The 27,404-nt window shown below is 54.1% G+C and overlaps 10 protein-coding genes across 10 annotated transcripts; 3 read left to right on the forward strand and 7 right to left on the reverse strand.

The window, feature by feature from the left end:
* Positions 1-1,387: 1,387 nt before the first annotated feature.
* CORC01_07843 (non-repetitive/WGA-negative nucleoporin) lies at positions 1,388-5,707 on the reverse strand (the record flags this gene model as incomplete). Its single annotated transcript, XM_022619478.1, has 3 exons — positions 1,388-2,101; positions 2,157-5,305; positions 5,371-5,707. 3 exons carry the CDS (start codon positions 5,705-5,707, stop codon positions 1,388-1,390), a joined length of 4,200 nt encoding a protein of 1,399 aa, XP_022474032.1.
* A 763-nt stretch (positions 5,708-6,470) lies between these two features.
* On the reverse strand, positions 6,471-7,536 carry CORC01_07844 (3-ketoacyl-CoA reductase; the record flags this gene model as incomplete). The annotated part of the gene is made up of 2 exons (XM_022619479.1): positions 6,471-7,328; positions 7,393-7,536. The coding sequence occupies 2 exons, from the start codon at positions 7,534-7,536 to the stop codon at positions 6,471-6,473; spliced, it is 1,002 nt and encodes a 333-aa protein (XP_022474033.1).
* A 470-nt stretch (positions 7,537-8,006) lies between these two features.
* CORC01_07845 (Erg28 like protein) lies at positions 8,007-8,585 on the forward strand (the record flags this gene model as incomplete). Its single annotated transcript, XM_022619480.1, has 2 exons — positions 8,007-8,069; positions 8,133-8,585. 2 exons carry the CDS (start codon positions 8,007-8,009, stop codon positions 8,583-8,585), a joined length of 516 nt encoding a protein of 171 aa, XP_022474034.1.
* A 232-nt stretch (positions 8,586-8,817) lies between these two features.
* CORC01_07846 (galactose-1-phosphate uridylyltransferase) lies at positions 8,818-10,192 on the reverse strand (the record flags this gene model as incomplete). Its single annotated transcript, XM_022619481.1, has 5 exons — positions 8,818-9,041; positions 9,096-9,740; positions 9,800-9,935; positions 9,965-10,040; positions 10,092-10,192. 5 exons carry the CDS (start codon positions 10,190-10,192, stop codon positions 8,818-8,820), a joined length of 1,182 nt encoding a protein of 393 aa, XP_022474035.1.
* A 1,089-nt stretch (positions 10,193-11,281) lies between these two features.
* CORC01_07847 (uncharacterized protein) lies at positions 11,282-13,008 on the forward strand (the record flags this gene model as incomplete). The annotated part of the gene is made up of 2 exons (XM_022619482.1): positions 11,282-11,374; positions 11,503-13,008. 2 exons carry the CDS (start codon positions 11,282-11,284, stop codon positions 13,006-13,008), a joined length of 1,599 nt encoding a protein of 532 aa, XP_022474036.1.
* Positions 13,009-13,940: 932 nt separating this feature from the next.
* On the reverse strand, positions 13,941-14,639 carry CORC01_07848 (uncharacterized protein; the record flags this gene model as incomplete). Its single annotated transcript, XM_022619483.1, has 1 exon — positions 13,941-14,639. One exon carries the CDS (start codon positions 14,637-14,639, stop codon positions 13,941-13,943), a length of 699 nt encoding a protein of 232 aa, XP_022474037.1.
* Positions 14,640-18,007: 3,368 nt separating this feature from the next.
* CORC01_07849 (uncharacterized protein) lies at positions 18,008-18,956 on the forward strand (the record flags this gene model as incomplete). Its single annotated transcript, XM_022619484.1, has 3 exons — positions 18,008-18,158; positions 18,271-18,584; positions 18,711-18,956. The coding sequence occupies 3 exons, from the start codon at positions 18,008-18,010 to the stop codon at positions 18,954-18,956; spliced, it is 711 nt and encodes a 236-aa protein (XP_022474038.1).
* A 66-nt stretch (positions 18,957-19,022) lies between these two features.
* On the reverse strand, positions 19,023-20,254 carry CORC01_07850 (polyubiquitin; the record flags this gene model as incomplete). Its single annotated transcript, XM_022619485.1, has 2 exons — positions 19,023-19,876; positions 19,936-20,254. The coding sequence occupies 2 exons, from the start codon at positions 20,252-20,254 to the stop codon at positions 19,023-19,025; spliced, it is 1,173 nt and encodes a 390-aa protein (XP_022474039.1).
* Positions 20,255-20,847: 593 nt separating this feature from the next.
* Positions 20,848-22,773, reverse strand: CORC01_07851 (acetylcholinesterase; the record flags this gene model as incomplete). Its single annotated transcript, XM_022619486.1, has 4 exons — positions 20,848-21,542; positions 21,632-22,091; positions 22,151-22,246; positions 22,318-22,773. 4 exons carry the CDS (start codon positions 22,771-22,773, stop codon positions 20,848-20,850), a joined length of 1,707 nt encoding a protein of 568 aa, XP_022474040.1.
* Positions 22,774-23,710: 937 nt separating this feature from the next.
* On the reverse strand, positions 23,711-24,805 carry CORC01_07852 (uncharacterized protein; the record flags this gene model as incomplete). The annotated part of the gene is made up of 3 exons (XM_022619487.1): positions 23,711-24,029; positions 24,140-24,521; positions 24,637-24,805. 3 exons carry the CDS (start codon positions 24,803-24,805, stop codon positions 23,711-23,713), a joined length of 870 nt encoding a protein of 289 aa, XP_022474041.1.
* Positions 24,806-27,404: the final 2,599 nt, after the last annotated feature.

Consider the following 27,404-nt stretch of genomic DNA (forward strand, 5'->3'; position numbering starts at 1 on the left):
GAGAAGAGCGTTGCCGACCTGGACGCACCAGGCTGTCAGCCCCGATGCTACCTTGATCTTGGATTACGAAGCATTCTTCTTGCGTGATGTAGGCTCGATACAACAAGAAATCTCAATCCTGATCCTTTCGCTCGTGAAATCTGATCCGGCCATGGTATCGTCCATCTCCTGTCAAGTCATGTTGTGCTCGGACTAAAGTGTTACGCGGGCCGAACCGCTGGGAAGTCGAATATCCAGAAATGGGATTGCAGATGCAGAACAGCATTCCTCAAGACTCACGGGAGACTTCCCCTTCGGCCCGAGCCAGATCCAGGTCCAGATGGATTCTGTACGACATGACTTGCGAAAAGCTAAGTCTTGGTTCAGCTCACGAACATAAGGTTTGATGCCCGAGGGCGCCATATCTGGGGAATGAACGTTTTCAGCATCAGTGAACATACGTTCAAGAGGGGAACAACTTGAGACACATCAGCCGCACGAACAGGCGCCACAGTCTTGGATAGGAGACAAGTACTACCCCACGCACCGTGGACCGTTTTCGTCAAGCCTAGCTGTGCCTAGCTGTGCCTAGTCCAAGACACGCCTCCAGTTTCCCACGTGAGATCCATAAGCCCTTTGAGTTCTCAAAATCTTATTCTTGTCTGCTTTTGGCAACCACTTGACCTTCATTTCTCCAAGCTGTTCAAGGCAATAATCGTAGAAGCCTCGCTGTTTTCCTTACATTCCCGGAATTGCTTCACAATAACCCCATACACAACAATACAAGCTGACCCGGCCCCATCTGCGCGATGAGCCGCTCGTCAATGGGCACCATCATCGTCCGGCTCGTCTCGATCATAATCTCTCATCAGTGCGCGCCAATGGTCTTGCCCATGAGGCGGAAGATAAGCGCCGACTGAGATGATGCTCAACCAATGCAGCTTATTTCGACGAGACGCATATCTTTGATGGATCGATAGCGAATGATGTTTCGCATTTGCGTCGGCACCTTGCCGGAGGTGATCAGAGTATTAGAGGTATCCACAAAGATTAACTCTTACATCTCATCAAGAAGTTCACCGAGGTCCTTTCTCAATGCCATGCTTGCAAGTCACAGTATCATAGTCAAGTCGAAGTCAGAATCCGGCCCCCAAGTGCTGGAAAAGTGTTCATATAATAACACCAACTAAACATCCAAAGCTCAAGCCTAAGCCTACACCGCCTAACCAGCCGCGCCCGGCCCGAACCCCCGTCCGCATCAAATACAAGGTTTCTTTTCGCACTTCTTTGTACACTCGCCGTGGCTCGTTCTGAAAGCCAAGTCCGAGGGTCAGTCTTGTCTATTTGGTCGTTTCTCTTTGCTTCTTGAGAACTCCCCTCCGCCCAGCACGCCAATAAAGTCCAGACATTACAGGAAGCGCAAGCTTCCAGAAGGACCTCTCTCAACGAGGCCATCGACATCTCTCCTCACCGTCCGCAGACGCCTCCTCACCTCTGACAACTCCATACCACCAGGATTCGATCCGTGGCCCGCAGGGGGCAGTGATGCCTCGCATCTGCTGAGCAGGTCCTTAACCCACGCACCAAGAGCGCCGTCGCCCTTCATCGAGGCAGCACCGCGACGCTTCACCTCCCGTTGCCAAACATCGACAGAGAAAACAATGAGCTCGATGATGCGGTTGCGGTTGTTACCGCTGAATCCGTAGTCTTGCGTGTCGAACACACTCTCCAGCACACGAGTTACCATGTCGTTAGAGACGCCGAGGCTGAGGAAAAGCTGAACAGGCCAGGTAGGATCGGCGCCGATCTCAGCATCTTGGTGGTACTCGACGGCATATCGGCATATCTCAGGGAGTAGCACCGGCACGGGGAAGATGAAACTGTCCAAAGAAGTGCGGTGGGCGATGTTCTGCACCTTCACCGACACGGATTCGTAAGGCGAGGGCAGAACAGGGATGCCGGGACCAGCTTCCTCCATCCGCTCCACTGCCTCCTCATGAATTTGCTCGATCAGACTAACCCATGTTTGGGAAATTGTGCTTGGGTTGCGGTAATCAGCGCTGTGGTAGATGAGAAGGCAAAGATCGTAGTAGTTTGCCTGGTCGGCGTATTGGTTGAATAGCTGGCAATAGTTAGTCTCGTGTGAAAAAGAAGTGCCGTGTCAACTGGGTACTCACATCAGACAACGATATTACCTGGCCGTCCAACGCTTCCTCAATCTGAGCCTTGCGTTCAGGGTCAACGCGGCTGTCGGCCTTGAGCCTCTCCAATAGGTCGTCCTGGATGTTTGCAATGTCAAGAAGCTCGCTGACTTCGTGAGCCAGAACCTGCTGTTGCTGTCTGCCAACACCAGCTGTGGCAACGCTGGCATTCGCCTTGGCCTTGCTCAGGAGAATAATTCTGTCCTTGATACCAATGGCGAAGTCGGATTGGGCGAGATCGTTTTGGACCTGAGCAGCCTCGAAGTACCGCTCTCGTTGGGTATAGAACCTGCAGAGAAGATCCGCGTGGTCCGGATTGCTTCTGGCCAGGCTCTGAAGGTATGTAATGACGTGTGGTGATTCGATAGCGAGGATCCGATCAGTCCATCCCTGCTCGATGTACCACTCGTAAAGGTCAAAGTGGAAGACCTCGTCGTCCGAGTCGTTTACCACACTGTAAGCCTCGAGGCGTTTTGTGCCCATCAAAGTCAGTCTACCATCAATCGTCTCAGGTTCCCTGCTTGACGCGGCATCCAAGTGTTGCAGAGCTTCGTGAATGAGTTCGTAGCATTTCCTGCGTTCGGAAAAGGCGTTGGCTCGAGGGTCGTTCACAGGCTTGCCATCATGTACCCATGAGAGAGCAGTGTTGCCCCTATCCTTCTCACGGGCAACGGTGAGGCAGAGCTGGATGGCACCGGCGTAGTATTTCAGGTCGATGTACTGGGACACGGCGTTGTGTAGATTGGCAAATGAAAGAGCACCAGCGACACGTTCAAAGAGCCTCAAACTCTCATGCAGAAGCGCGCGAGATTGGTTGCTGTTGGACGGCTGCTCAGACGCTCTCTTCAACTGCTCCTGAGCCTTGAAGATGACAACGTCATCGGGACTGCAGAAACTGCCACAGCGTCTCCGAAGGGCATCCGCAACTGTCTCGACGTTGGAGCCGCTCTCGATGTTGCGGTTGACGATGGACTTCACGAGCAGCTTTGCAAGATCCTTTCCGGAAGACTGTGAGAACAGGCTCTCGTATGTAAGGTTTTTCAGTCCCTGCTGGGCCGTGGCATCCAGTCTCGTAAAGATGTCACTGACTCGCTCATCGAAGAGCATCAAAACGAATGAGATACCCTCAGAGATGCTCTCCATCAGTTTCTGAAGCGCATGCAGAGCTTGGTGCTCTGCTTGAAGAGCAACTTCCTCTTGCTTGCTGGCCACTCTTTGAAGGTCGGAAGGACCAGATAGGCCCTGAATGAAACTTTTGTTCGCATCAAGGAATCTGCGGAGACGTTCCAGCTGCTCCTGTGTGGAATGAAGCTTGGCGACAGGTACCATTGACTGAATAGTAACGCCGCCATTTGGGCTGGCAGCTGTAGCAACAACGTGGTTCTTCCATATTGTGCGAATGAGGCGGGTGAGGTAAACGCTGAGAGCATCGTGTCTAGGAGATAGGCGAACGGAGGTTGTGTTGAGAGGTGTACCATCAGCCTCCGTAATGGAGGGCTGGCCACCGTAGTCGACGAAGACTGTTCGTGCGCGGTCTTCTGTCGCCTGATCGATCGCCCGCGTCGCACCAGGCCTGGCATCACCACCGTGACCGCAAGCTACAGCAAGAGCGCAGGAGATGGTTTCCACACGACCATATCGGGAAATGAACTTTCGGGTCTCCAGCTCAAGACCTTCGTCTCCCACCGCACCGCGAATGGCGGCAGCGAAAGTATCCACCAGCCGGCGGCGGCGGATGATGTGTACACCAGTGTTTGTCAGCACAGCAAACTCGGTAGCCGGCTGGTCGAACTGGACCGCGAGCTCGTTTCCAAAACCAACAGGCTGATTTGCTGCGGCAAACGGCTTTGTAACCAAACCCACATCTTCGGCTCTACTTCCAATATCGATCCAGTTCCCGTGCTCGTAGTACTTGAGAGCAGCCGAAGACGAGTTGGCCTTGATTCGGCCAGTCTCGGGAGCGGAAACAAACAGCAGGTCAATGTTCGGGTCGTTATCCTTGACGACGAAGTCCAAAAAGTAGCCCGGCGCAAATCGAGCACCGAGTCGGCTCAATTCTAACGCCCTTGAGCCAAGATCAATAACAGCATCGCCAGCACTGTTGGTACCGGATCGTCCAGGCTTATCTGACGGTGGAAACTTGATGAACTGGACCTGCATGCTTTGAGGAGGTGTGTTTGAAGAAACGCCGCCAATCATGTACGAGGCAGAGCTTGTAGCGCTCAGGAACAGACGGCAGCCGGTGTTGGTGAGAGCCATTAGGTGCAGCTTCGATGCCTCACGAGACGGAATAGCGCTGATAGCAACGAAGGCTGTTCGGTCGTTGAGTAGAGGGGACTGGGTGATCATATGGGTTATGTCGCGTAGGCAGGCGTTTCGCTCTTTCTCGATGACCTTGGTCAGCTTGTTAGGCCCATCCATATGGTACGTGCGAATGGTAGATCTCGTCGACAGAGTGTAGACAAGTTTCCGGGAATCGTCAATGACGATGCTCTGAAGACCTTCCGGAGACTTATGTGTCCAGAAGCTGCTCTGAAGAGTGACTACTGAAGACCATCCTGGGTTAGTGTGGTTAATCTTGCCACATCTGTTCGAGAACCATTTTTCCTCCTGCTGATAGTATAGCTCGTGGATATCGGTGTCATTGCTACCTCCAAAGAAGATGCGGCCGTCAGCGCTTCCAGCAATCACTCTGACATCGGTGCCTCGGAGGGGGAGATTGAGCTTGGTGCTGTAAAGCGAGACAGTCTTGGTCCCCGATGGCGTGGTCTCGGCGGAGAGGCCGAGGAGAATCATCTCGGACGACGTCGCAACAACTAGAATATGCGTAATGGTATTGACAAAGATGCCTGGCTTGGGTGCAACGAGAGCGACGGCGTGAATCGTGTGTGGTTGGTCCTCGAAGCCAATGAGTTCGGGGTCGGGGTGGGTGTAGTCCCAGAGGAACAGCGAGTTATCGATGACCACCCAGGCATGGTTGATCTCGGCGAACAAACCCATCAACGTCTGGAGTTGGCCAGTATTGTAGTGGCTAAAAACCTGGTTCGGGATCGGATACATCTGGGTCTTGTGGAAGGGTGCCCAGGGCGAGTCGAGGGTGTTAAAGTCATAGTCCGACGACGCTCCTGCTGCAGGGATGTCAGTGGCAGTCACACAGAGAATTGCATCAGGGCGAGGGCGATGAACTTACGCCTGCAATACGAATCGAGCTCGGGATAGTTCTCGTCAGACTGGAGGAACTGGTTGACCGCCTGTGCTGCTCTCGTGACGGGCGGAAGGTTTTGCTGAGGAGCTTGCGAAGGTGCGGTCGACACCAATCCTCCACTCGTACCGGTTGATGCAATCGTCGCAGGTGCCAAATTTGATCCTCCCACCAGCGCGCCGCTGCTACCTGAAGGTGCGTCGCCCTCTGCGAAAAGTCGTCTCCTAACCGGCTCGTTGTTGTCGCTGGCGAATCTGGAGGCTGCGGGCGTGTTGAGGAAGGCGCCTGGCACCGGCCGCACCGGTGTCATCTGGGGATAGGACATGTTGTCGTCGAGCAATCCGATCGAGGGTACTGGATGGTGGGCAAACGCGTCGCAAACTGGCGGCCAGTGGCGGTTGGACGTCGCGCTACCGAATCATCAACGGGTGATGGCAGGTATGATCCTGTCAATTGGAGAATTCGGGATGGGAAAATATTCTTCTAGGTGTGTACGATGCGGAGCCCTGCGCGCAGCTCGTGCCGGACAAAGGGAAGGGAAAGAATTAGAGCTTCGATGGCTCGGTGTGGAGAGGTGAAGGTATCCGGGCGAGGGCAGTACAATGCAGCAGTAAACAATTTCTGGAGGAGCTCAAGAGGCTGGGGCCGCCAGACGCTTGGAATTTTCGTGCCTGGGGCCGCGCTAAGCCAAATCGGGACACAAGGCTGACTCTGACGTTTGCACACTTGAAGCTTGCACTTATAATAGCTCCGATAGCTACCTTGATTTAGAGCTCTTCCTTTTTCGAAAGCCCCTTCTTTCTTATTAAATATTCGCCTTTTTCTTCTATTGTCTTCAGACCTTGACTTTTCGCGGCCCGTGATCCCTGCGTAATTCATGCACGTGGCTCCTGCGTTGTAGGCCCAAACCCATGCTATCAACCCACCATCCGCGATTTCTTTCTTCGTCCATGCCTCATAGCTGTCAATATTTTACGTTGAAGCTTGTTCGAATGTTTTCATTACCCTCTATGTCGAAACAGCTACGCAGTCATCTTTGAACGCAACGTTTGATCACCCTGCGCCATGATTTCGCCATCTCATTCTATTTACTGCTTCTTGGCTTCGCGGGCCGCCTTCCTGAGAGCACGGTTGCGGATGTCGACGTGCATCTTGAGGTTGAACCAGATAGCCAGGTAGTGAGCGGCACCAATCGTGCTCTCCACAGCCCACAGCATGAGAGCGTGCGTCCACCAAGGAGTGTAGGTGTAGGCAAAGTTCTGGTAGCTGCCAGAGCCAATCTTGCTGAGAGTGGCACGGACAAAGTTCTTAGGTGTCGGGATCATGGCGCTCGAGCGACGGACCTTGCTCATGGCGGTGGTGATGAGGTAGCTGAGGACAAGCTCGACATCAATTCCCTGGGGCTTCAACTCAGCCGCGAGAGAGCTGCTCCAGTGCTGCAGGAAGGCCTTGCTGCCGGAGTAGGTAGCCAAGTACGGGGTGGGCATCCAGCCGGCAAAGGAGCCCATGGTGAGGATGAGACCGCGCTTGCGCTGCTGCATGATGGGGGCGACGACCTGGGTGGTCTTCAAGGTGCCGAGGCAGTTGATGGCGACAATGTTCTGGAGCTCGCTGCGTGCGGTCTCGAGGAAGGGGACGGGGATGCTGTGGCTCTGGCCGACATTGTTGATGAGGACGCCGACATCGAGGCCGTTGACGAGCTGAGCGAGCCTGTCGTAGTCGGTGTTGTCGTCGCGAGAGAAGTCCATGGCGAGGATCTTGACCTGGATCTTGCCTTCGAACTTGGCTTCGAGCTCGTGCGCGAGGGTTTCGAGCTTCGACTGGGTTCGGGAAACAAGGACGAGGTTGAAGCCCTTGCTGGCGAGCTGGTAGGCGAACTCCTTGCCGAGACCGTCGGATGCACCGGTCACAACAGCCCAAGTGCCAGGCTTGCCATACTTGCGAAGCTGCGCGAGTCTTTCATCAGTATCCGACTATCCATGACAGGGTGGGAGGCTCAGGGGTGCATACGCTGGTACCGCTAAGCAAGAAGACACCGAGGAGGAACTTGACGTAGCTCAGGGCCTTGGAGGTAAGAAAGAGGGCGCCAATGCCAGCAAGCAAAAGCTGGACGGGCTGCGGCACATAGGCCAGTTGATCAGCAATTCCGCCCATTTCGATGAGTCGTAATTGTTAATTCGTTAGCAGAAGTCGAGAGCGTACGGGTTGTTGAAAGGAGGGGAAGAAGATATTGCCCGAATCCTCTGTAGAAGAAGCGCAGCACAGCACAGACAAAATGTTGAGATGAGCGCATGGTGGAAAATGCAATTCGAAAATCGCACCAGCCACACCTCGGCACCTGCCTGAATTGTTGAACCCGCGCCAAATTGCCTGGGAGTGCAGGTGAGCTTTGGCCAATCGTGAAGCAGCAGTGAGAGCTCAAGCCACACTCAGACAGCTCCAGCCACAGTGGAGCATTTCTCCTCGATCCGAATACGAAGGGGACGAAAGCTTGGGGCAACTCGAAGTTGAAGGCCAAGATGCCGGCGTGATTGCCCACTCTTTTCTTTTGCGACTAGACATTCTCCTCGAAGCTCACACCACTCGGCGTCAATTGAGCTTCAAGGACCTTCAACTCAGCAACAATGGTGTCTCTCGCAGATCTGCTTCCCCCCGCAAAGGGTATTTTGCCCTATTACATGCTTCTGGTAAGGACCCAAGGAACAGATCCCACCGCTTACAATCATGTCACTGACTAGCAATACTCCCAGCTCTCTCTCATCTCCATCGGGAATTCGGCGCAGAACCTCCTGACCCTCCACTACTCGCGCCGCCTCTACGACGGCAAATACGTTCGCAACACGAAGCTCCCACCCCGCACAGAAACTTTCAACCCAGAGGACTCTGTGAACAAGTTCATCCCCGCGCCCGCCGGGGCCACGGACGTTACGGACCAGGCGACGCCTCTCGCTGCGCGTTGCTTCGGCACCTGGACGTTCCTCACGAGCATCGTCCGCCTCTACGCCGCGTACCACCTGCACCACGGTCACATGTACGACTTGGCCATCTGGACCTACGTCGTTGCGCTGGGCCATTTCGCCAGCGAGTTGTTCATCTTCAAGAGCATGACTTTCGGTCTGCCTCAATACTTCCCGTTTACCTTGGCCACCACTGCCTTGATCTGGATGCCATTGGTGCGCGACTTTTACGTTGACAGCCCGTAAAAGTGGCACCTTGATTTGTTGTGGAAAAGCTAGCCTACGGAAGCCGCTCGAGCTCTGAAGGTTGGGCAATAACTATATACCATGAATCAGGACATCCTGTGATTTTAGTTGAGGCGCAGGCACGGGACTATAGATTCCGTTTGATTAAGCATGAAATGATGAGGATAGAGAATATTCAAAAGAATATTGTAATTTCGAAAATAATGCTATTTATTGTATGCTTTTCTCTATTTCACTGAATGGTCTTGCGGTACAACTCACCACCGGTGCCCCTGAGCCTAGCAGCAGCCTGCTCCGGTGTGATGTCACGCTGAGGCTCCGCCATCAGCTCGTATCCGACGAGGAACTTGCGAACGGTGGCTGAACGAAGAAGAGGCGGGTAGAAGTGCATGTGGAGGTAGCTGTTCTCGGCCTCATCCTCGGTGGCGTCGAGGGGTGCTTGGTGAATGCCAGAACCTACCAAGCTGTCAGTCATCACAGAATCAATGCATTGTCCAGATGTAAACTTACTATAAGGGAAGTGCGTCTCAAAGAGATTGTCGTATCTTCTTGCGACTTCCTGTATGGCCTCGGCAAACTGCAACCGCTCCTCGGCGGACAAGTCCACAAGCGCACGAACGTGTCTCTTGGGAAGAATCAGGACCTCAAATGGCCAAATACCCCACCAGGGAACGACGACAAGGAAGTGCTCGTTCTCAAATACCGTGCGCTCCTTCTTCTCAATCTCGACCTTGACGTAGTCCGCCAATAGGTGCCGCCCAGCGTGCTGGTCGCGGTACTTTGCCATCTGCACCAGCTCCGTGCCGGGCTCCTCCGGCATGGTGGAGGTTGTCCAGATCTGGCAGTGCGGATGCGGGTTCGAGCAGCCCATGGCGGCGCCCTTGTTCTCAAAGATCTGCATGTAGCGCAGGTGGTGCTTGGGGTGGGGCACGGTGCTCTCGGGCGTCGCGGCGGGCAGCTCGAGGGCGGCGGCGACCTTGGACAGCGGGTTGGAAGGGGAGAGATGGGAGGCGTAGATGTGCGTCCAAACGTCGATGACTGGGGCAATCTCCTGGGTCGTCATGTCGGCGAGCGTGACGTGGTGCTTCTCAGAGAAGGTGAGCACGTAGCATTTGCCGGTGGCCGCTTCCGCGCGCAGCAGGGACGAGGCGAGGTCTGTTCAACTTCTGTCAGAGTTGGACCGTCTCTGTGTACCGAGTAATTTTGCTCCATACCATCGCTCTCAGCTTCTGGAGTGTACTCGGCTTGCTCCTCCTTGACGGCGCTGTAGTCATTGACGAACACAAAGGTGTTCTTATAGTCGGGGTTCGAGTCACCCGCCGCTCGGGGGTTTCGCGGGCAGAGGTAACACTTGGCCCAGTCAGTTCGTACTCAAAGACATGTTGCGACTCGATGCGGCTTGCCTTGGGGTCGTATTCAGGGAGTGTTGTCGTCGACGGTCCCTCCTGCTGGCCTCTGTCCGCCTCAGCGCATGTCGCATTGCAAATCATATTGACGCATTCTTACTGCCAGGGACGCTTGGTCCGGTGAGGGGACACCAGCAGCCATGTACCCTTTAACGGGTTGTACCGTCTGTGGGAAATGTCGTCGAGGATCTTCTCAGGCATGATGATGCTTTGTATCACCAGGCTATGGTCCTTGTAAATAAAGGCGGGGAAGCTTTGCGACAAAAGACAAGACTGTGAATGTCGCGAGAGTGCGAGCAAGAGGAAAAGGCCAAGAGAAAAAAGCCTCGAGTTTATTTAAACAATCTCGTTGTTGATCAGACTAACTGAGTGCGGACGAGAAATTCTAGCCCTCGGCCGCGACCTACCGAGTGACAGGCAGGCTAGGTGTTATGTAGCGTAGAACTGGCACAAAACAGCTCATGAAAGTGACGTTCGATCCCTGTCTTGTTGTTGGAGAAAGGAGGGACCGTGAAAGCTGCCCCGCGAACCCCACCATCGCAAAGCGCACCATTGTCGTGCGGCCATCTTATCCGCCGTAAGCAGCAGCGGAGAAGCTGCGGAAAGGTCAACCTCGGGAAAAACGTCATTGCGGGACACAGCATTCATAAGCGACAGAGTGCCCGAGCTAGAAGAGTGATACCCAGGTATTCATGAACAAGTTCTTCCTGAGTATCCGATACAACACCTCAGATATCGAGTGTATTCGCTCGCATTGCGCGCTGCCCGTTGCTTACCCAAAAGTGGTGTGTCCATGTCAAAAGACAATGCATTAATCCGTTGACCGAACCAAATGGCGGGGATGGCGGAGCCGCCCTAGCCCGAGAACCGAAACTGAGGGGCAACTGGAAGCTTATATAATGGTTTTGGGTGCTTGCTGGCTGTGGCTTGAACCTGCCGCTCGGCGGGCAGTAAGAGGCCCAAGCGCCGGATTTTCTTCGGGAAAACCTTCGCTCCAGGTTCCGCCATCGATCCCCCGGATTCAATCCGTTCGGAGTCTGGCTGTGTTTCGACGGCTCAGCTTGGAAATCCGTCGTCGTCAACACACCCGCGCCCTCTTCATCCGAAATCCATCAATACCATCGCCAAACCTCACATTCGCATCGAGAAACACGTATCGCTCACATCGCACCGTTCATCGCTTCCCGTAGTACCATCATATGCCTTCTCCTGCATCGCAATAACTTTTCCGTCGTCGGATCAGCCTGACCAGGGGCTGGCCTCCACGTCCCCACCGCAGCCCTGGACGAAATGGGCGTCATCAGAAAGAAGACCGTCACACGGGGTGGCGAAGGCGGTGTCAAATATCATTGCGATATCTGCTCCGTAGACATTACCTCGACGGTGAGTGTTGTGTTGACTTTGCTCCTTTCCATAACATTGTTCCCCGCGTCTGCACCCCGGCGCATACACAAATGTGCCGCCCTCCACATCTTGCGCATCGCGCTAACAGACACCCTCTGTGGCTGTAGGTCCGCATCAGATGCGCGCACTCTGCTTGCAACGAATACGATCTCTGTGTCCAATGCTTCTCTCAGGGAAAATCTAGTTCAAATCACAAACCCGAAACACATCCATACCGCGTCATCGAACAAAATTCCTTCCCCATCTTCGACCGAGATTGGGGTGCCGACGAAGAATTGCTATTGCTGGAAGGCGCAGAGATTTACGGCTTGGGATCATGGGCCGACATTGCCGACCACATTGGCGGCTTCCGCCACAAGGATGAAGTGCGGGATCACTATTACAAAGCCTATGTCGAATCTCCTCGATTCCCGTTGCCGAAACGATGCAGTCCTCACGACATGGACCTCGCGAACGAAATCTCCAGGGAAGATTTCCAAGCCAAGAAGAAGCGCAGGATAGAGGAGCGGAAGGAAGCCGCTAAGAACGCACCCACATTGCAACCCAAGACGAAGCCGACGGCCTCTGTACCGTCATGTCACGAGATACAAGGATACATGCCAGGTCGCTTGGAGTTCGAGACCGAATACGCAAACGAAGCCGAAGAAGCTGTTCAGCTCATGCAGTTCGACCCAGGCGATGGGCTTAATCCTAGAACAGGCGAGCTGGAGCCGGAGATGGAGCTCAAGTTGACTGTGATGGATATCTACAACTGCCGTCTCACACAGCGTGTGGACAGGAAAAAGGTTGTATTTGAGCATAATCTGCTGGAGTACCGCGAAAACACAAAGGTCGAGAAGAAGAGGAGCAAGGAAGAGAGGGACTTGTTGAACAAGGCCAAGCCCTTTGCGCGGATGATGAACCACGATGACTTTGAGAGTTTATGCCAGGGTCTCATCGATGAGTTGAACCTGAGGCAAGCCATCCAGCAGCTCCAAGAATGGCGAAGCGTTCGCATTGGAGATTTGCGCAGCGGAGAAAAGTTCGAGACAGAAAAGTCACAACGAGCGCAAAAGGCAGTGCCCATGGGATCTATGGATCGGGACCGTTTGGCGTCAGCTCAGCGGTCTAAGGCGGCTGCTGTGCCAGATCCCCCAAGCGGAGCTGCCTTGCTTGTGGCCCCCGAACTGCCCATCCGTTCGGCGCCCGCCCCTGACGGCACGAATGGCACCATTCCTCCCAAGGAAGAGAGCAAACCCCAGACCAATGGCGCCGTCAACGGAGCAGCCGCTAATGGCACCGTAATTGTCGCCAACGGCACGGGTCCGTCGGGCCCTGTTACACGGCAGAAGTACATGGCCGCGCCCCTAGCCGGTGTCACCCCGATCCAGCTCACGCAAGACGGCGCGCCGGACTTGCATCTTCTCACGCCAGAGGAAGCTAAGCTCTGCGAGGTGGTGCGGCTGCAGCCCAAGCCCTACCTGATGATCAAGGAACAGATCCTGAAAGAGGCACTCAAGAGCAACGGCACTCTTAAGAAGAAGCAGGCTAAGGAGATCTGTAGGCTGGATACTCAAAAGGGTGGTCGCATATTTGACTTCTTCATCAATGCTGGTTGGGTTGGCCGGGCGTAGGCCGCACTTTGAATTGCGAGGCGCTGTACTTGACATGCATTCGACATGAGCTTCGGCGTTGCGTCAAAAAGGGGCGAAGGGGTTTGGTACCTGATTTCGGGAGTAGCGGTTGTGCTTTTCTCGTCCAAAAGTGTACGAAGATACCATATCCACAATGGCGGCGATTTACTCAATTTTCCGTTTGGCATTATGAGGTGTTATACATTACCACACACGTTATTGATGAATACAATCTCTCTGTTACTTGGCATAACACTCCACTGGGCTCGGGAGTGTGCTCAGAGGATAAGACTGGTCCATCATACTACTTCGATATCAGTTCTCATGTTGTCTGTGGGAGTCCAACCATGGTATGCTATTCAGCCATGTGTTTTGAAGAGGGCAGGCTAGTTCCTTGTAGAGGTGTTGGTAGGATGGAAGCCCGTGCTTCCGCATTCTCTGGTTGGCGTAATGTTAATAACAGGGAAGTATCACGTCAGAGGAGTCGTCTTGTGTCTGTTCATCGGTCCGTCCCATTATGCATAGTTTTGATTGAACTCAATGCGTTCACGGCCTTGCGCACCCTAGTCCTTGCAGATTTTCCTCTCGATGCATGCAAACGCTCGAGCAAGTCATATTTGACTCGTCGAGTACGAGCTACGCGCCATACACATCCATACACCGCTACCTTGGACCGTTCTCATTCATTTTGCAAATCTCACGGAGGAGCACTATTGTGAAGAGTAACTTTTTTCGAAATAACTAATTGGGTATATGTACTCCCGATGATGAATGATGCAGATGAACCCGAGCCTCACGGATGGCTTGTAAGGCCGCCGCATGGGCAATTATCCATGCCTCTTTTTCCGACACTTGGTTCCTCCCCCCCAAAACCATTGTCCCTTGGTCTTGGGCCTAGATGAATTTGTCGTCGGTGAATGACGAGAGCCATTTTACAGGATAATGGCACCGATGATACCAGCGGCAGCGGCAGCAGCAGCGACAAAGAGGCCAGTCTCGCGAGGAGCCGCAGCAGCAGCCGCAGCCGTGGAGGAAGCAGCAGCGCTGCCGGAAGCAGAGGTAGAAGCAGAGCCGGCGCCCGAGGCGGTAGCAGTGACGGAGGCCGAGCCCGAAGCCGTAGCCGTGGCCGCAGCAGAGCCGGAGCCGGTAGCAGTAGCAGTAGCAGAAGCGGTAGCGGTAGCATCAGCGCTGGTGAGGACGGCGAGGGCGGTAGAGCAGACGGCGCTGCCGTACTCGTTCAGAGCGGAGGAGACCTCGGGGACGTCGCTGCAGGCGGAGAAGATCTCGCGGATCTCGGTGATGTGGGCGTCCTGCCAGGACTGCAGGGCGGAGGAGTACGAGGTGATGACTTGGCCGGCGGCGCCCGTGACGGAGGGGAAGTCGCAGGGGTTGGTGATTTGGGGGATGTCGAGGTCCGTCTCGGTGGCGAGGGCGGTGGGCAGCTCGGGGAAGTCGTCGACGATGGTGGAGTGCGCCATGTACACGGAGGCGCAGGCGGCCTCGTCGCGGGCGTCGAGGAGGTTGTTGCCGGCGCGGCGGAGGACGCGGGGGAGGGTGCCGGAGAGGTCCATTGCCATTGCGCCGCTGGTGGCGGCGGCGGCGGCGGCGGCGAGGAGGAGCTTGGACTGCATTGTTGGATAGGGTTGGAGGTGCTTTTGTTGAGCTGGGAGCAACGAGTTGAGACTGGGTTGTAAGGACTGTGGGAAGATTGTCGTGATGTTGAAGGAACGAGTGGCAGCTTGGAGGTGAAGAGAACAAGAAACAGAGGCAGATGGATTCAGCGGCGGCAGTGGAGGAGAGAAGCTTGCCTTATACTAAAAATTGACGAGGAAGTCGACCATCTCACGCATCCTTCCACCTTACCCTGGCGTCTAGACACACACACACACACACCTGCATATCCCTGCCCTGTTGACAACGCCCGGCGTGCCCATCAGCTTCCCATGCTCGGCCCAGAGAATTTTGAAGGAACGACTCCCACAGAATGAGTCTCTACTCTCTAGTTTGCCTAGGCGTGCGCGTGCCAAGACACGAGCTCTAGCGCAAGTTTCCTACCTGGCGAGGGGCATCGGCCGAGCCGGCGATGAGAATAATGGCTGCACTCTACGTAGCCGTTTGCCCCCCCTGATTCAAGGAAAAGTTGTTGCTGCACTGGTGGACCTTGGTTCTGGTAACTACTAGCGGTTGCTGCCTGCAGAAAGGGGGGGGGGGGATTTTGGCGGGAGACAGGGTGATGCAATGATCGGCCATTGCCTGCCGTAGCATGTCCTTTGTGGGAATATGATGCCGGGGGCGATGTTCTCGAATAGGCCACGCGCGTAGCGTCCAGGCGAGGCGAAGCTGACGAGCAAGGGAGGGGAGGGAGAGAGCTACACTAGTTCAACGGCAATGCGGCACGCCAAAAGTCGCAGCAATAGCATTCCATCACAGTACTCTCTCTGTGAGGTATCACTGGCATCAGCAACTCGCAGTCAGGAACAAGCAATGCTGGGCTGGACTGCCGGCTGGCTAGGACATGATTCGAACTGCAGCGCTGCAAAAAGGTCGAAATCTCCCAAATTGAACGGCGACCTGCATGCAGTCTGTATTCGTACCTGACCTCGCGCCCTGCACGGTGACATGGGTGGTGGTTTTCGCGACAAGGCATCCCCTGTCTTCACCCAAAGACGGGAGTTCCTAGCAGATGCAATCTGTCAGGGGTTCGAATTGGTCTGAGCTGCACAGCTGGGAAGGGCAATCAGAGCTGGCGATCCGATTTTCGCGTTGTTCTCGGGACCGAATATGGTTAAGTGTCAAAAGTCCCTTTCCCCCTGCCTTTTCTTACTCGCGAGTCGCTGGAGGATGGAACGACTGAATGGATCATGCCTTTCTCATGGAGGAGGTTCCATGTCGCCTGGTGATATCTCGACCAATGGAGGCTCTGGGAACACTCCGAAGCCATTAAGATTGCGTGGGCCCCCTGATAGACTGATGGAGACTTTCAAATGGCTCATTGCAACGTGATTTAGGGGGGGGCCAGTACACAGCAACGTGGACTCGTGGAGGTTTCAGGCTTTCACAGGATTTGGCTCGCCGGGTCGATGGAGCCTCCCGTGTATCCATGCATTATCCGTAGGCAGTATGAATGCTTCTGCTGCACGTACAAAGTATCGCGGATGATGAACACAGTCGGGCAACTTTGACGGGCTGCTGATCCACCCTTGCAGGGGGGAGCTGGATGTGTTGGCGAGTCGAGCAAGACGACCTTCGGAACAATAAATCTACAGCAGGATGATCGTTCCCCGCGTAGAAACTTGCAAGTCAGCTGTGCTTGGGGGGAAAATGGCTGTGGTCAGGGCAAAGGTCTGTTCCCTCTGCTCTTGTTCCCCCATCGTCTTTTTGGACCACCGGCGTCGGGACTGTGCCGCAAGACAACAGCCGCATCCCGTCTGTACCTTTATTGGCGATGAAAGCACAACGCCGATTGACCAGTAACCGTTTCCGCTGTGCGGCGATTCATTCATAATCTTGCAAGGGCACTCGCATTCATCATCCGCAAAACTACATTACACTTGGTGCTTGGCACTGCTTGGCTACCTACCATAGTAATTACCAAAAGACCTACGGATACTACGTAGGTACTTGCGGCAGCTCATCTCCAGCTCTCTAGCTTCTTCTGGGCCTGTCAGGGCTGGAATCGAGCACCGCCTCGCTACGACGCATTCATGCGTTGCTAGTGCTGACGGCGGCATCTCGGGCGACCGCCTCCTTGGCCAACCACGCCGGTCCTCAACCTTGTCGAACCTTGACTCGTTTGTTCTGGAGAGGTTTTTTGCCATTTGGATCCCTTCTTTCTGTTTAGTCACTCACTACTCACGAACCCACTGGCAGTGACGGCGGCTAGGGGGCTGCGCGCGAGTATTTCCCCGATAGGGCGCGCCTGTTGAAGTTGATCCTTTTGACGTCGAGTCTCAGATGGTCAATTCAACCGAGGATTCGTCCTTCTTGGCAACGAGGCTCGATCGCGAAAGAATCCGTTGGGAGCTGAAGAAAAGGGGGGAATCTTCGGTATCGCCACTTCGTAATGAAGACAAAATTCAATAATGAAGCTTTGCTTTAACTGCTTGTCAAAAAGAAAAAATTTGTCTACGGCGGAGAGGCATTTTTTCCTCCTAGGGCATTGGCTTTCGGGATGTGGTGCTCCAAGCCCCTGAGTTGATCTCCGACATTGACGGACTTTGCCGCAGCAAACCGCATTGGCGTGATCGGAGGATTGAAGAGACAACAAATATGTCGTGTGTTGCATTAGCTAAAGATTCGAAATTGACTTCCACATCTTCGAGGATGTCTAGGCAGGTTCTTGGCGAGCAACAGACATATAGCTTGTCAAAGAAGCTGGCCATTGCACTGCTCTCGCATACCCAATCATGCAGTCCCTATTTCTGGATCATGATTTAACTATCTCGTTACAGTTCCGGTCTGAATTAGATCGAAATACTATTTGATCACCTGGGGTGCATGCAAATTGGAGGAAACAAGGGCTCATGTTAAAGAATGAGAGTGTGGGAGCTGCACAGCTTGTCGATCACCGTCTGTTGTTGGCGAGACCTGTCAAACCACAGCTCAATGCTTCCTTCTGCTTCCAAATATATGTCCAAGTTGTCAGCATGCGTAGACTGTTGCTCTCGCGGGCCGCGTTGGTTGGAGTGATGTCCGTACGCCAAGCTGTCAGTCGGTGCTTACCATGGCGTAAGCCGCATCCATCGACCGTCCGGTAGGGATGACATGCATTGAAGACGACGATGCTTTCCTTGACCGGACTGTCGACCACCGTCATTTGGCAACACAGCAGCTCAGCAGCCGTTCTGCTAACATTGGCATACGCAAATGTCCCGTCAGAGCAACTTCACGGTATCTGACTGCGGCTTTTGGCTGGGTTCTATAAGACGCGATGGGAGTCCTGTTGTGAACATAAGATTGTGTGGTTTCTGCTCTCAATTGCCATCAAACCAGGTTCACTATGCAGAGCTCTTTCAGTACCGTGATTGCCACATGTTGGCTTTTCGCAGCCTTGGCCCACGGCCACACCGTCCTCTCCTACCCGGGGTGGCGAGGCAACACCTTCATCACGAACGAGACATTTCCCTTTGGGATGCAATGGACCTACCCATGTACGTCCCTACTCAACCTCCAACCCCGCTCCCCTTCTCATAACATACGCCCCAAACAAAACAGAATCTGTAGCTTCCCAAACGCTGACGTGAAACTTCCTCATCCCCCTAGGTGGCGGACTCGACGTAACCCAGAATAGGACATACTGGCCCATCAGCGGCGGCGCCGTCGCCGTCCAACCGGGCTGGAACTCGGGACACAAGACGGCACTCATGTACATCAACCTCGGCCTCGGCGAGGAACCGAAAAATTACTCCACGGTCATGGTGCCCCGTTTCCATCTGACGGGGCCCTCGAACGAGGTGTACGAGGGCACGTTCTGCCTGCCAAAGGTGCCCCTACCGCAGGGTGTGACGCCCAACGAGGGCGACCTGGCGTCGATTCAGGTCGTGGAGGCCGCACAGCATGGTGCGACGCTGTTCAGTGTACGTCACGACCTATTTGCGTGTTACCGAGTTTCCAAGATTTCCCCGCTCGTTGTGTGCTACACGGGGAAGAGAGGGGGGGGGAGCAGGCGATGCGGGTTGAGATTGTATGGCTGACTGTGATAGTGTGTCGACATCATCTTTACGGCAGACGAGTCAAAGGTCACGCCGGTGACGGAGGACAACTGCTTCAACTCGACGGACCTCAAGGTCGAAGCAGCGACGCTCGAGACGAATTCTTCGCCCATTACTGATCCTGCGTCGCCGGCAACGACGACTGCTGCGTCTCCGAGCGTGTCGCCGACTAGTGGCGGGGCTCCTAGGTTGGCGTCAAGCTTCGTGGGTCTCTTGAGCTTCTTGCTGTTCCTTTGAAATGGTCCGGGACGAAGGCTAGCGCGGGTTCAATGGACAATGATGGCAACTTGAGGTAATGTACCGCTACGATTGGTAGGGGCTGTCGAAGATTGAAGCTTCCCATGGGAAATGTGTTTGTTTCCATGAAGTAGGAAAAGCAAGGGTTTTGTTTTTAACGATTCGAGTCATGCTAAAAACGCGGTCATTGTCTATGAGAATCTGTAGACCGCCTCTCCAAAACCTCGAATAAAAATCTGCCTTCTCGAAGTCGGCCTGCGGAATGAAGTTGAACGCGATTTGGAGACCTCGGTCGCGGATTTTCTGGAACTTGGGGAGCCAGTACACAACCATCTCGGTCCGCATTGCCGGGGTGAGGGTGAGGCTAGCAAGGACTCGGTCGAGGTAGGGTACAAAAACGGCGAAGGGAAGGACGTAGTTGTCAATAAAGTATGCGAGAGGGTTTTGAGGGTTGAAGCAAAAGGCCTCTGGGACGTCCGACGAAGGGTCAGCCAAGGCATCGGCTTCCCAGAACAGGTAGCTGCACTCCGTGCCGGTGGCATTGTCCTCCAGAGTGCCATCAGGTCCGGCAGAGACCTGCCAGAAGACGCTGTTCTGTCCAACGGCCCCTTCGACGAGGGGATAGATGGTCATGAAGGTCCAGTGATGAGAGAGGTCTACTTTGACATCGACATCCTTGAGTTCCGTTGGCGACATGAGGTAGATTGCTGGTTTTCCACCCCTCTGCCTGGGGATTAGGGACAATGAGGAGTTGTTTGTGATGGAGTAGTAGCTCAAGGTTCTCTCATCTTTCAATCGCCGACCATTGTAAATGAGTCTCTGAAGTTCAGGCATAATGTCTTCCTTGTCTAGGATGAGCATCTTGAGGTCGAAGACAGTGTCGGCAGGTGACATGTTCAAGCGCATGATTAAGCCATTCACTTGGCTCTTCATCAGCATGTGATCTGAAGCTCGCCAGTGCTAGGGGTTCGTAACTTACAAGTTTTGACAGTAAACTCAATGACCGGCGAGGTTGGCTGGGCAGTGCTGCGACGCTGCTCGGGCTCGTCATCGGGTTCGATGAGCCGGTCAGATGTCGCCTCCAGGCGGAGAATCCAACCGCTTGCGACCGCCCCGTAGGCTGATTCATCGATTTCAACCTCTTCCTTCATGGGCTTGGAAGAGCAAAGAACGACCAAGTCGGCCGCTTTGATGTCGAACGTAGCTCGAGCCTTCTCAATCAGGTTGCCGTAAGAGTCTGGACGAGCGATGAGACGGCGGCGAGTGCCAAAGGTGATTGTGATGTACTGCGCTTCCATATTTTGAGACCTCTTTTAGTAGTCGTTGGGTGTTTGAAGATTGAGAAGATGCGGTATGTCTTGAGTGAAAGTTGAGTCTTTGGGAGAATCCACGATTCGGAAATGGTGGAGAGTATGTGGTGTGTGAAGGTTGGAGGGTGAGTTGAGCGATTGGGCGATGAGAATGAGTGAGAGAGAAAGAAGAAGAAGAAGAAGAAGAAGAAGGAGAAGAAGAAGATGAGGAAAAAGAAGAGGGATGGAGAAGGAGATACCTAATTAGAAGGTACCACCTTACTTGGCCTTAAGTGGTCGCTCAAAATAGGGAAGGCGCAAGGAAGAAGTGGAAGGCACGAGAAGTTGGGAAGGCGGTAGGTGCCTGTACACGATACACCGAGATGCCAGGCAAGAAGGGGCATAGGAGTTTCTCTAGCACTAAAGAGGCAGCATCAAAGGTCAAGGTAAATGGAAATTGACTTCCTGAGACAGAGGCTTTCCTTGGATGCCGTTCTCATTTCTCCTTCGTCACTTGATGCATATCGAGCGCTGCTGATATGTATCAAGCTGCTGTGATGAATGGTTCTTTACAGAAAGGAATTTACAGACCACTGATTATGTTAGTGGCCCAATTTCTCCGGATTGGCTCGCCAGTACTCGATTGCCTCCCTCTGGATGTTATCCTTCTCGATCCTTGTCCCATTCTTACTGACATTCACTTGCCATCCCAACTCGTCAGACCCGCTGTCAATGTACTTCTTCCATTCAGCGGCACCTGCGGCTTTGAACGTATTTGGGTCACCACTGACTACAAAACTAGCGTAATACCTCGACAGCACTGTTCCGGCTTCTGGGTACTGCGTGTCCGGCTCGGCCCAAGCATACGGGACGTCGGAGCCATGAAAGATCCCCAGGTAGGCAGCCGCGCTATTGTTGGTGTTCCAGTGCAGCTTCCAGACGGGAACGTCTGCGGCCGAGAGACGAGATGCAATCTCCTGGGAGACACTGATATATGATGTGTCGCCGTAGACCGCAGAGAGTCGGGTGAACTGCGCAGACTGGCCCCGAGAGTCTGCAAATGGGCTTGCTGGGTCTGTCTGGGGATCAGGGTAGAGGCGGGAGAAGACGTCTCTGTCGCTTTCGTTGAGCCCGGGGTAGAGGTTGGAGAGCCAGCCCCACGCTTCATCATCCGTGGTCAGGTTGGTGGGCGCGTATAGACTGCCCTCGTCGGTGACGAAAGATGTCAGAGCGGGGAGGCGGTTCCAAGAGTTCGAGTCCCAGGTCTCTGATGGGAGGCGGGGAATCATGACGGCGTCTGGGAAGCGAGTTAGATCCAAGACGTTTTCGATCAATTTTTTTTTACGCTCTGGGTCAAGAAGCCCCACGAGATAGGGACAGACTTACCAGACACAGGTTGGAAGGGATGCGTGCCATTGTATCGATACGCAGCCAACAAAGCAGTTGCCGTCTCCTCAATGACTTCAACATTCACCGCTCTCAAGCACGAGAGCAGAGCCTCGGCGGTAGCATTACTCTGACACCCGACCCCATGGACGTATTGCTCAAATTGCTTGACAGTCAACGGATCCGACGCGCCGGGGAAGGAACGTCCCGTCGGACCGCCCGACTGGAAGATCGCCTGCTGGAAGAGCGCCTCGCCGGAAGGGAACGGAGCCTGATAGTGGAACCCGACCGAGTGAGCGCCGGCGGACTTGCCGCCCAGGGTGACGCGGTCCGGGTCGCCTCCAAAAGCGGAGATGTGCCGGTGGACGAAGCGGAGAAGCTGGTGTTGATCTTGGAGGCCGAGGTTGACGTTGCTGAGGTCTGCGAGGAGGGGGTTCGCTAGGAAACCGAGAGCAGCCAGCTGGAGGAACTCGGGTCAGTAATTCGGCAGTCAGAGAAGACAGAAAAAAATAGAGGTACCCTGTAGTTGAAAGTTACGACAATGAGTGGCTCAGGAGAGGAGGCAACCAGTGAAGCGCCGTCAAAGATGATGCCTGCACCGTTGCGGAATAGACCCTGAAAATGTCAGATTAGTTGGCTGATTAACTTCTGTCAGGTCAGCAATGCCAACCAAAGTTAAAACTCACGCCATGAATCCAAACCAAAACGGGTAGCTTCTTATCGATGCTCACCCCAGTCGTCTTGTACACATTGAAGTTGAGGCAGTCTTCGCCGTATTCCAATTCGGCCTTGACAAAGGTGACCAAGTTTGAGTTGCCAGGCTCTTGGATGCAAACTTTGCCGTATGACGTGACGTCTTTTGTCCCGTTTTTGGGCGAGGGCCATCCGACTGGGGCAAAGCGAAGGGCTCCGACGGGTTGCTCTGCATAGTCGATGCCATACCACACGTTTACCGGCGTCGCGAGCGGGTAACCGGACGTGGTGTTGTATAGCGTTTTTCCAACATATGAACCGTATGATGGGATGTGAACAACCAGAGAGCTCTTGGATTCAATGGGACTCCCCCGGGCAGCGGTAAAGAGCCAGGCGCCAATGAGACTGGCTTGTAGCCAAGAGCCGCTGCGCATAGATGACGGGAACATGGCGGCCAACACCGAGTCAAACACGGTTGAGAGGACGGTGGGTTGGGGCGACTCGAGGAGTTGGAAAACTATTCCCAAGGCCTCTCTCCCCGTACCGTTTACATGAGGTTACATGGGGAGATGAATCCGATTGCTTGCCGGTGGTTGACCCCTCTTGTCATTGTTATCCTTGCAAGTCCCACAACCAAAGTAAAGGTCCCCGCCGGACGCTGATCGCGCAAGAGCTATTCAAATGACGAAACTTGCAGAGATCACGATTTTCGAGCAATTTGGTGAAAAAGTTGGATTCTCCAGCCGATGCTGCCGGTCAGTATGAGGTTGTGGACTTCACTCCTTGGCATTCAGGAACAGCTTTCTTCAACAAGTTCCCAGATTCCGGGGGCTTATCAATGCACATGAATGTGGGCGATAGGCGGCCATTTGGAGACAAGAAGCCAAAGTCTGAAGGATGAAGACTGGAGACTCGTATCGCAGCTCCGTGACCCTAGGGCCTCACGGTATCTTTTTTGCTTCATTTTCAGGAAACTCGACTTATTGAATCACTTGACTTGGATATCAAAGACCGAAAACGGTTAGACTTGCCGCGCAGATGTTTAGACCTGCCGCGCAAACAGGGTATTGCGCCGGCACCGGAGCTTTGTGTGTCTGCTGCAGATACGTAGTGAATGTATCAAATGACATGGGTCAGGCCCGCAGATCTGGATAGAGACTTGGCATAGAATCAATAAAGATATTGGCAAACTCCGCCCAGTAGACGACCTCATCGGTACTTGAATCGTTGATTAATTCCCTACTTGGCTAAGAAATCTCCTACCTCCCTAAACTTCCTCTCAGCCCATCTTTGTGTATTTTGCTTGGATATCCATGTTTACCACCTTGTTCGGCGCGGTCCGCTGACTCCGCTCTAGATGCTTCTATAACGCCACAACAACGACCATCACTCTCTATTCATCATCACCGGACATCCTCCCGACCTCGTCCCATCCACCACGTCAGTGTGTAATTTGCTAATGTCCTCGGCCGACAGTTCGACATCTTGTGCTACCGCCTGGTCGAACCTCGCCTCGGGGCCGAGGTTGTCCGTCTTGGCCTCCTTCTTTACCACGCCGTCCGGGGCAATCTGCCGGAACATCTGCAGCGAGTCGAACCAGGTGTCCACGCCCTGCAGACGCAGCTGATCGTCCACACGCGCAATCGTCACACCTTCAATGTCAATCTGTCCGCCGTGCGCCTTGGCTGTGACCTTGTCTCCTTTGCTGTACACGTGCCTTTTGTCAGTTCCACGCCATACGCGACCGAGAACGGGGAGACGCGGGGGGGAGGCGACCGAGGAGATGGTATTTATGGGGGCACGTCAGAAACGTACTCATTGAAACCGACGTAGTCATTCTTCATAACGCCCCAGTGACGCCACTTGAAGGCGACGCACGGCGGACCGCTATAGACCTCAATGACCTCCCACGCAAACGTGGGCATCATGCGCTTGAACGTCTTGTGGCTGGACGCAAAGTCGGAGTAGTCTGGGCTGTAGTACTCGTTGGGCGTGATGACGGCGTTGTAGGTGCCGACCCGGAGCATGTGCTCGCCCGTCTGCGGCGCGCCGCCGTTGACGGAGAAGGTGTAGTTGGCGTGGTCGACGGTCCGCCAGTCGTCGAGCTTCGTCTTGAACGAGGCCTCGACTTCCCAATTCTTGACCAGGTTCTCTACAATCTCTTCCAGACTGCCCGCCTTGTGGTTCATCTTTTTTCCTGGTGGTTTTTGGTTTGCTTGTCAGCTTTGGGATACCCCTTTCCTCCTACGGATACATTGTGCCCCCCTTCCCCCGGTACACACACATGACATGGATGAGGAGTAGATCCTTACCTTCTCTCCAGACTTTGCGCGTTCTCGTGTAATCGGGTGCCCTGCCGTACCGCCACTGCACGCCCTCATCGCCAAAGACGGCGTTGGGTGTAGTGACATAGTCCGGCAGCACGGGTTTCTGAGACGCCGCAGCCTGCGGCGTGGGGTCCTGGGCGTTTACGAGAACCATGTTTGTTGACTGAAAAAAGCTTTCCGGCGTTACGAGACTGTGAGGTGGATGGGATGAAAGAGGTCCTGCTGGCTCTTTTAATACGTTTTTGGAGCAATCTGCCACGAGGAGGGCGTTCGTTGTCGCACGTAGTTGGTCGTGAGGTATGTCTTGGATACGCGTGGGAGGAGAGACGAGACAAGGGGGCGTGATGCAAATGCTTCTTTTATCCCCCTCCACAGATGGTGGCAATAGATCTTAATCACGGCCTCTTCCCTGAAACAAAAATCGCAGCGGATCAGGAGCCGGAAGGGAAAAGCGAATCACTGACGGTCCCCCCAAATAACGTTCCAGTCTGCGCCGCAGAATCGGGTGAGAGTTTTCTGCAATGCGTGCTGCAATGGGACGGGACGGGGGAAAGCTGGGACGTCCAAGCTCACAAATGATATATTCGGGGAACACAAATCAGATAGATCCGTGTGCTGGGCGCGTTATAGCGTTGTAGGACAGCGAAGGCGCCTGGGGACTCGATGACCCCAAGCTGGCTGAGACGGGGGTCGACGCCAAAGCGAAAAGGAAAAAAAAAAATGGTGGTGGTTACACGGTGCTCAGGGCGCACCGCAGGCAGCAGAAGCAAACAAGTTCAGATTCTGCAGTTTGATACGCTGAGCTTCGTTCCCAGGAAGCGAAAAGGCCCTGTGCTCATCTGACTTGATTAGCAAAAAAATGTTGTGATTCAGGAAAATCCCGATTGTGTGGGAAGAGGACAACGGAAACCTACATGATGCAGGCGGCGGCGCGGAACGAGGATGGGGGAAGAAGAAAAAAGAAGCCTCAATTTCTTCTGGTATTGAGGCGTTATCGTGCGAGGACTGGAGCGAGCAAGATCTTTCCGCCAATTGATCGAGATGTTCTTTCTGGCCGAAACTGATGGGAGAGGGGGGTGAAGCTTAATCTTGTTTTCTCAAAAGTGGACAGACTCTTTTTCCCACAACCTACAGAGTTCGAAAGCCATTCTTATGTACATTGGCAAAGAAGCCCTCACCGGAACTCGAAAACGATGAACTTTTGCCGAAGAAAAGAAATTACAAAAAAGAGGGAGAAGCGAGAAATGTTGACACGTTGTTGAGCGGAACGCAGGGAGAGAAAGGGAGGCTGCGATATCAGGTATCCCATTGGCCCGACTCCCAGTTCATGATCCGCCAGATCGACGAATCTCACAACCGTCCGCCCCGTTCCCCAAGTTTGTTGTGGTTGTCTCTCCTCCTCCTCCTCCTCCTCCTCCTCCTCCTCCCCCTCCTCCTCCCCCTAGAGCGAGCACAATGTCTTTGATTTATCAGTTTCTGTCTGGCTTGTCGGTTGCAAGAAGCCTGTCTCAGTCTGATAGAGCCACGCGGATAGGAAAGGCGAGCAACTTTCCGAAGCGGCGGTGGCGGGGGGCCAATCGCCGCACGGCAAGTCTCAGACACACAAATCGAGTCGATCTGGCGTTGAGTGACCCTACCTACCTAGTTCGGGAAGGGGTTTGGCTCGCACGGAGAAGAAGAAGAAACGACGACGGCGTGCCAGTGACACCTTGCCTCGTGGTCTGGCACGCTGGGAAAAGGTGAATCAACGCACTTCGCCACGCGACAATGGGGCACTCGATGCTGTACTACCTCCCCTCTCCGCCCCCTTTGAGGTGTCATCATCATCGGCATCATCATCATCGTCGATGAGGCGGAGGCGGAGAAGAGTCGTTGTTCCCGACTTTGACCGAACCCTTGCTCTCGACTCGTGGAAAAAAAGAAAGAATGAAAAGCCACAGAGGGCCTGGCGCTTACGACAATAGATCAGAGACCGCAAAGGGGAGTGTTCTGGTTGGCAGGAGATAGGCGTCTTGAGCCTGTGAAGTCGACAATAGAATCTCTGGCCGTTCCTATGTCATATGTCAACTGGTGGGATGAAGTTGAATGGGCCATACTACGTACAAATACGGATACAATGCCGTGCAGCCTTGATTTGGCGGCTATCGACCGGCCGTGACCGGGTCATCCGGGCCCACGACTCGGCTTAGCCGTCTCAGACATGGCGTGTGCGGCGTGCTCCGACAGTCTCTGTGTCGTCGCACACATCCTTGGGTAGATCCAGCCATAGGCCTCCGGATGTGGCCCCCCCGGCAATCGGACGAGCCCTGAAAGTGGAACCTCGTCCGGAATGTCTGGCGTCATTTAGGGCGGTACGGGAGGCGCCTCTCCTCGCGGTCCGATGTTCATCCCTCTCTCTCTCTCTCTCTCTCTCATCGACTGGAATCTCCCCGAGTGGTGGTAATAAATGGCTTGTCAGCAACACGAAACGAGGCTGGCTTGTTGGACTGTTTATGTGTCTTACTCAGCGGCTTCGAGGATGGTTTGACAACAACCTTTGTCGCACGCATGGCCTTCCTCAAAGATTGTTCCCAAGAAGGGATTGATGCTTTTTGGCGTGGCTAGTGGTCAAACCATTGAAAGTTTCCGTGCCTCTTTTTTTGGCTCCAAAGTTGATCCACCATCGATAAGGTACCGCGTGAACAGTTCACGTATGCGCGCGAATGAAGCGCGATGTAATGGTCCCCATTTCCGACAGAGGAGAGGGCATCTCA

This window comes from Colletotrichum orchidophilum (genome assembly GCF_001831195.1).
Source record: "Colletotrichum orchidophilum strain IMI 309357 chromosome Unknown Scaffold_64.1, whole genome shotgun sequence".
NCBI lineage: Eukaryota > Fungi > Ascomycota > Sordariomycetes > Glomerellales > Glomerellaceae > Colletotrichum > Colletotrichum orchidophilum.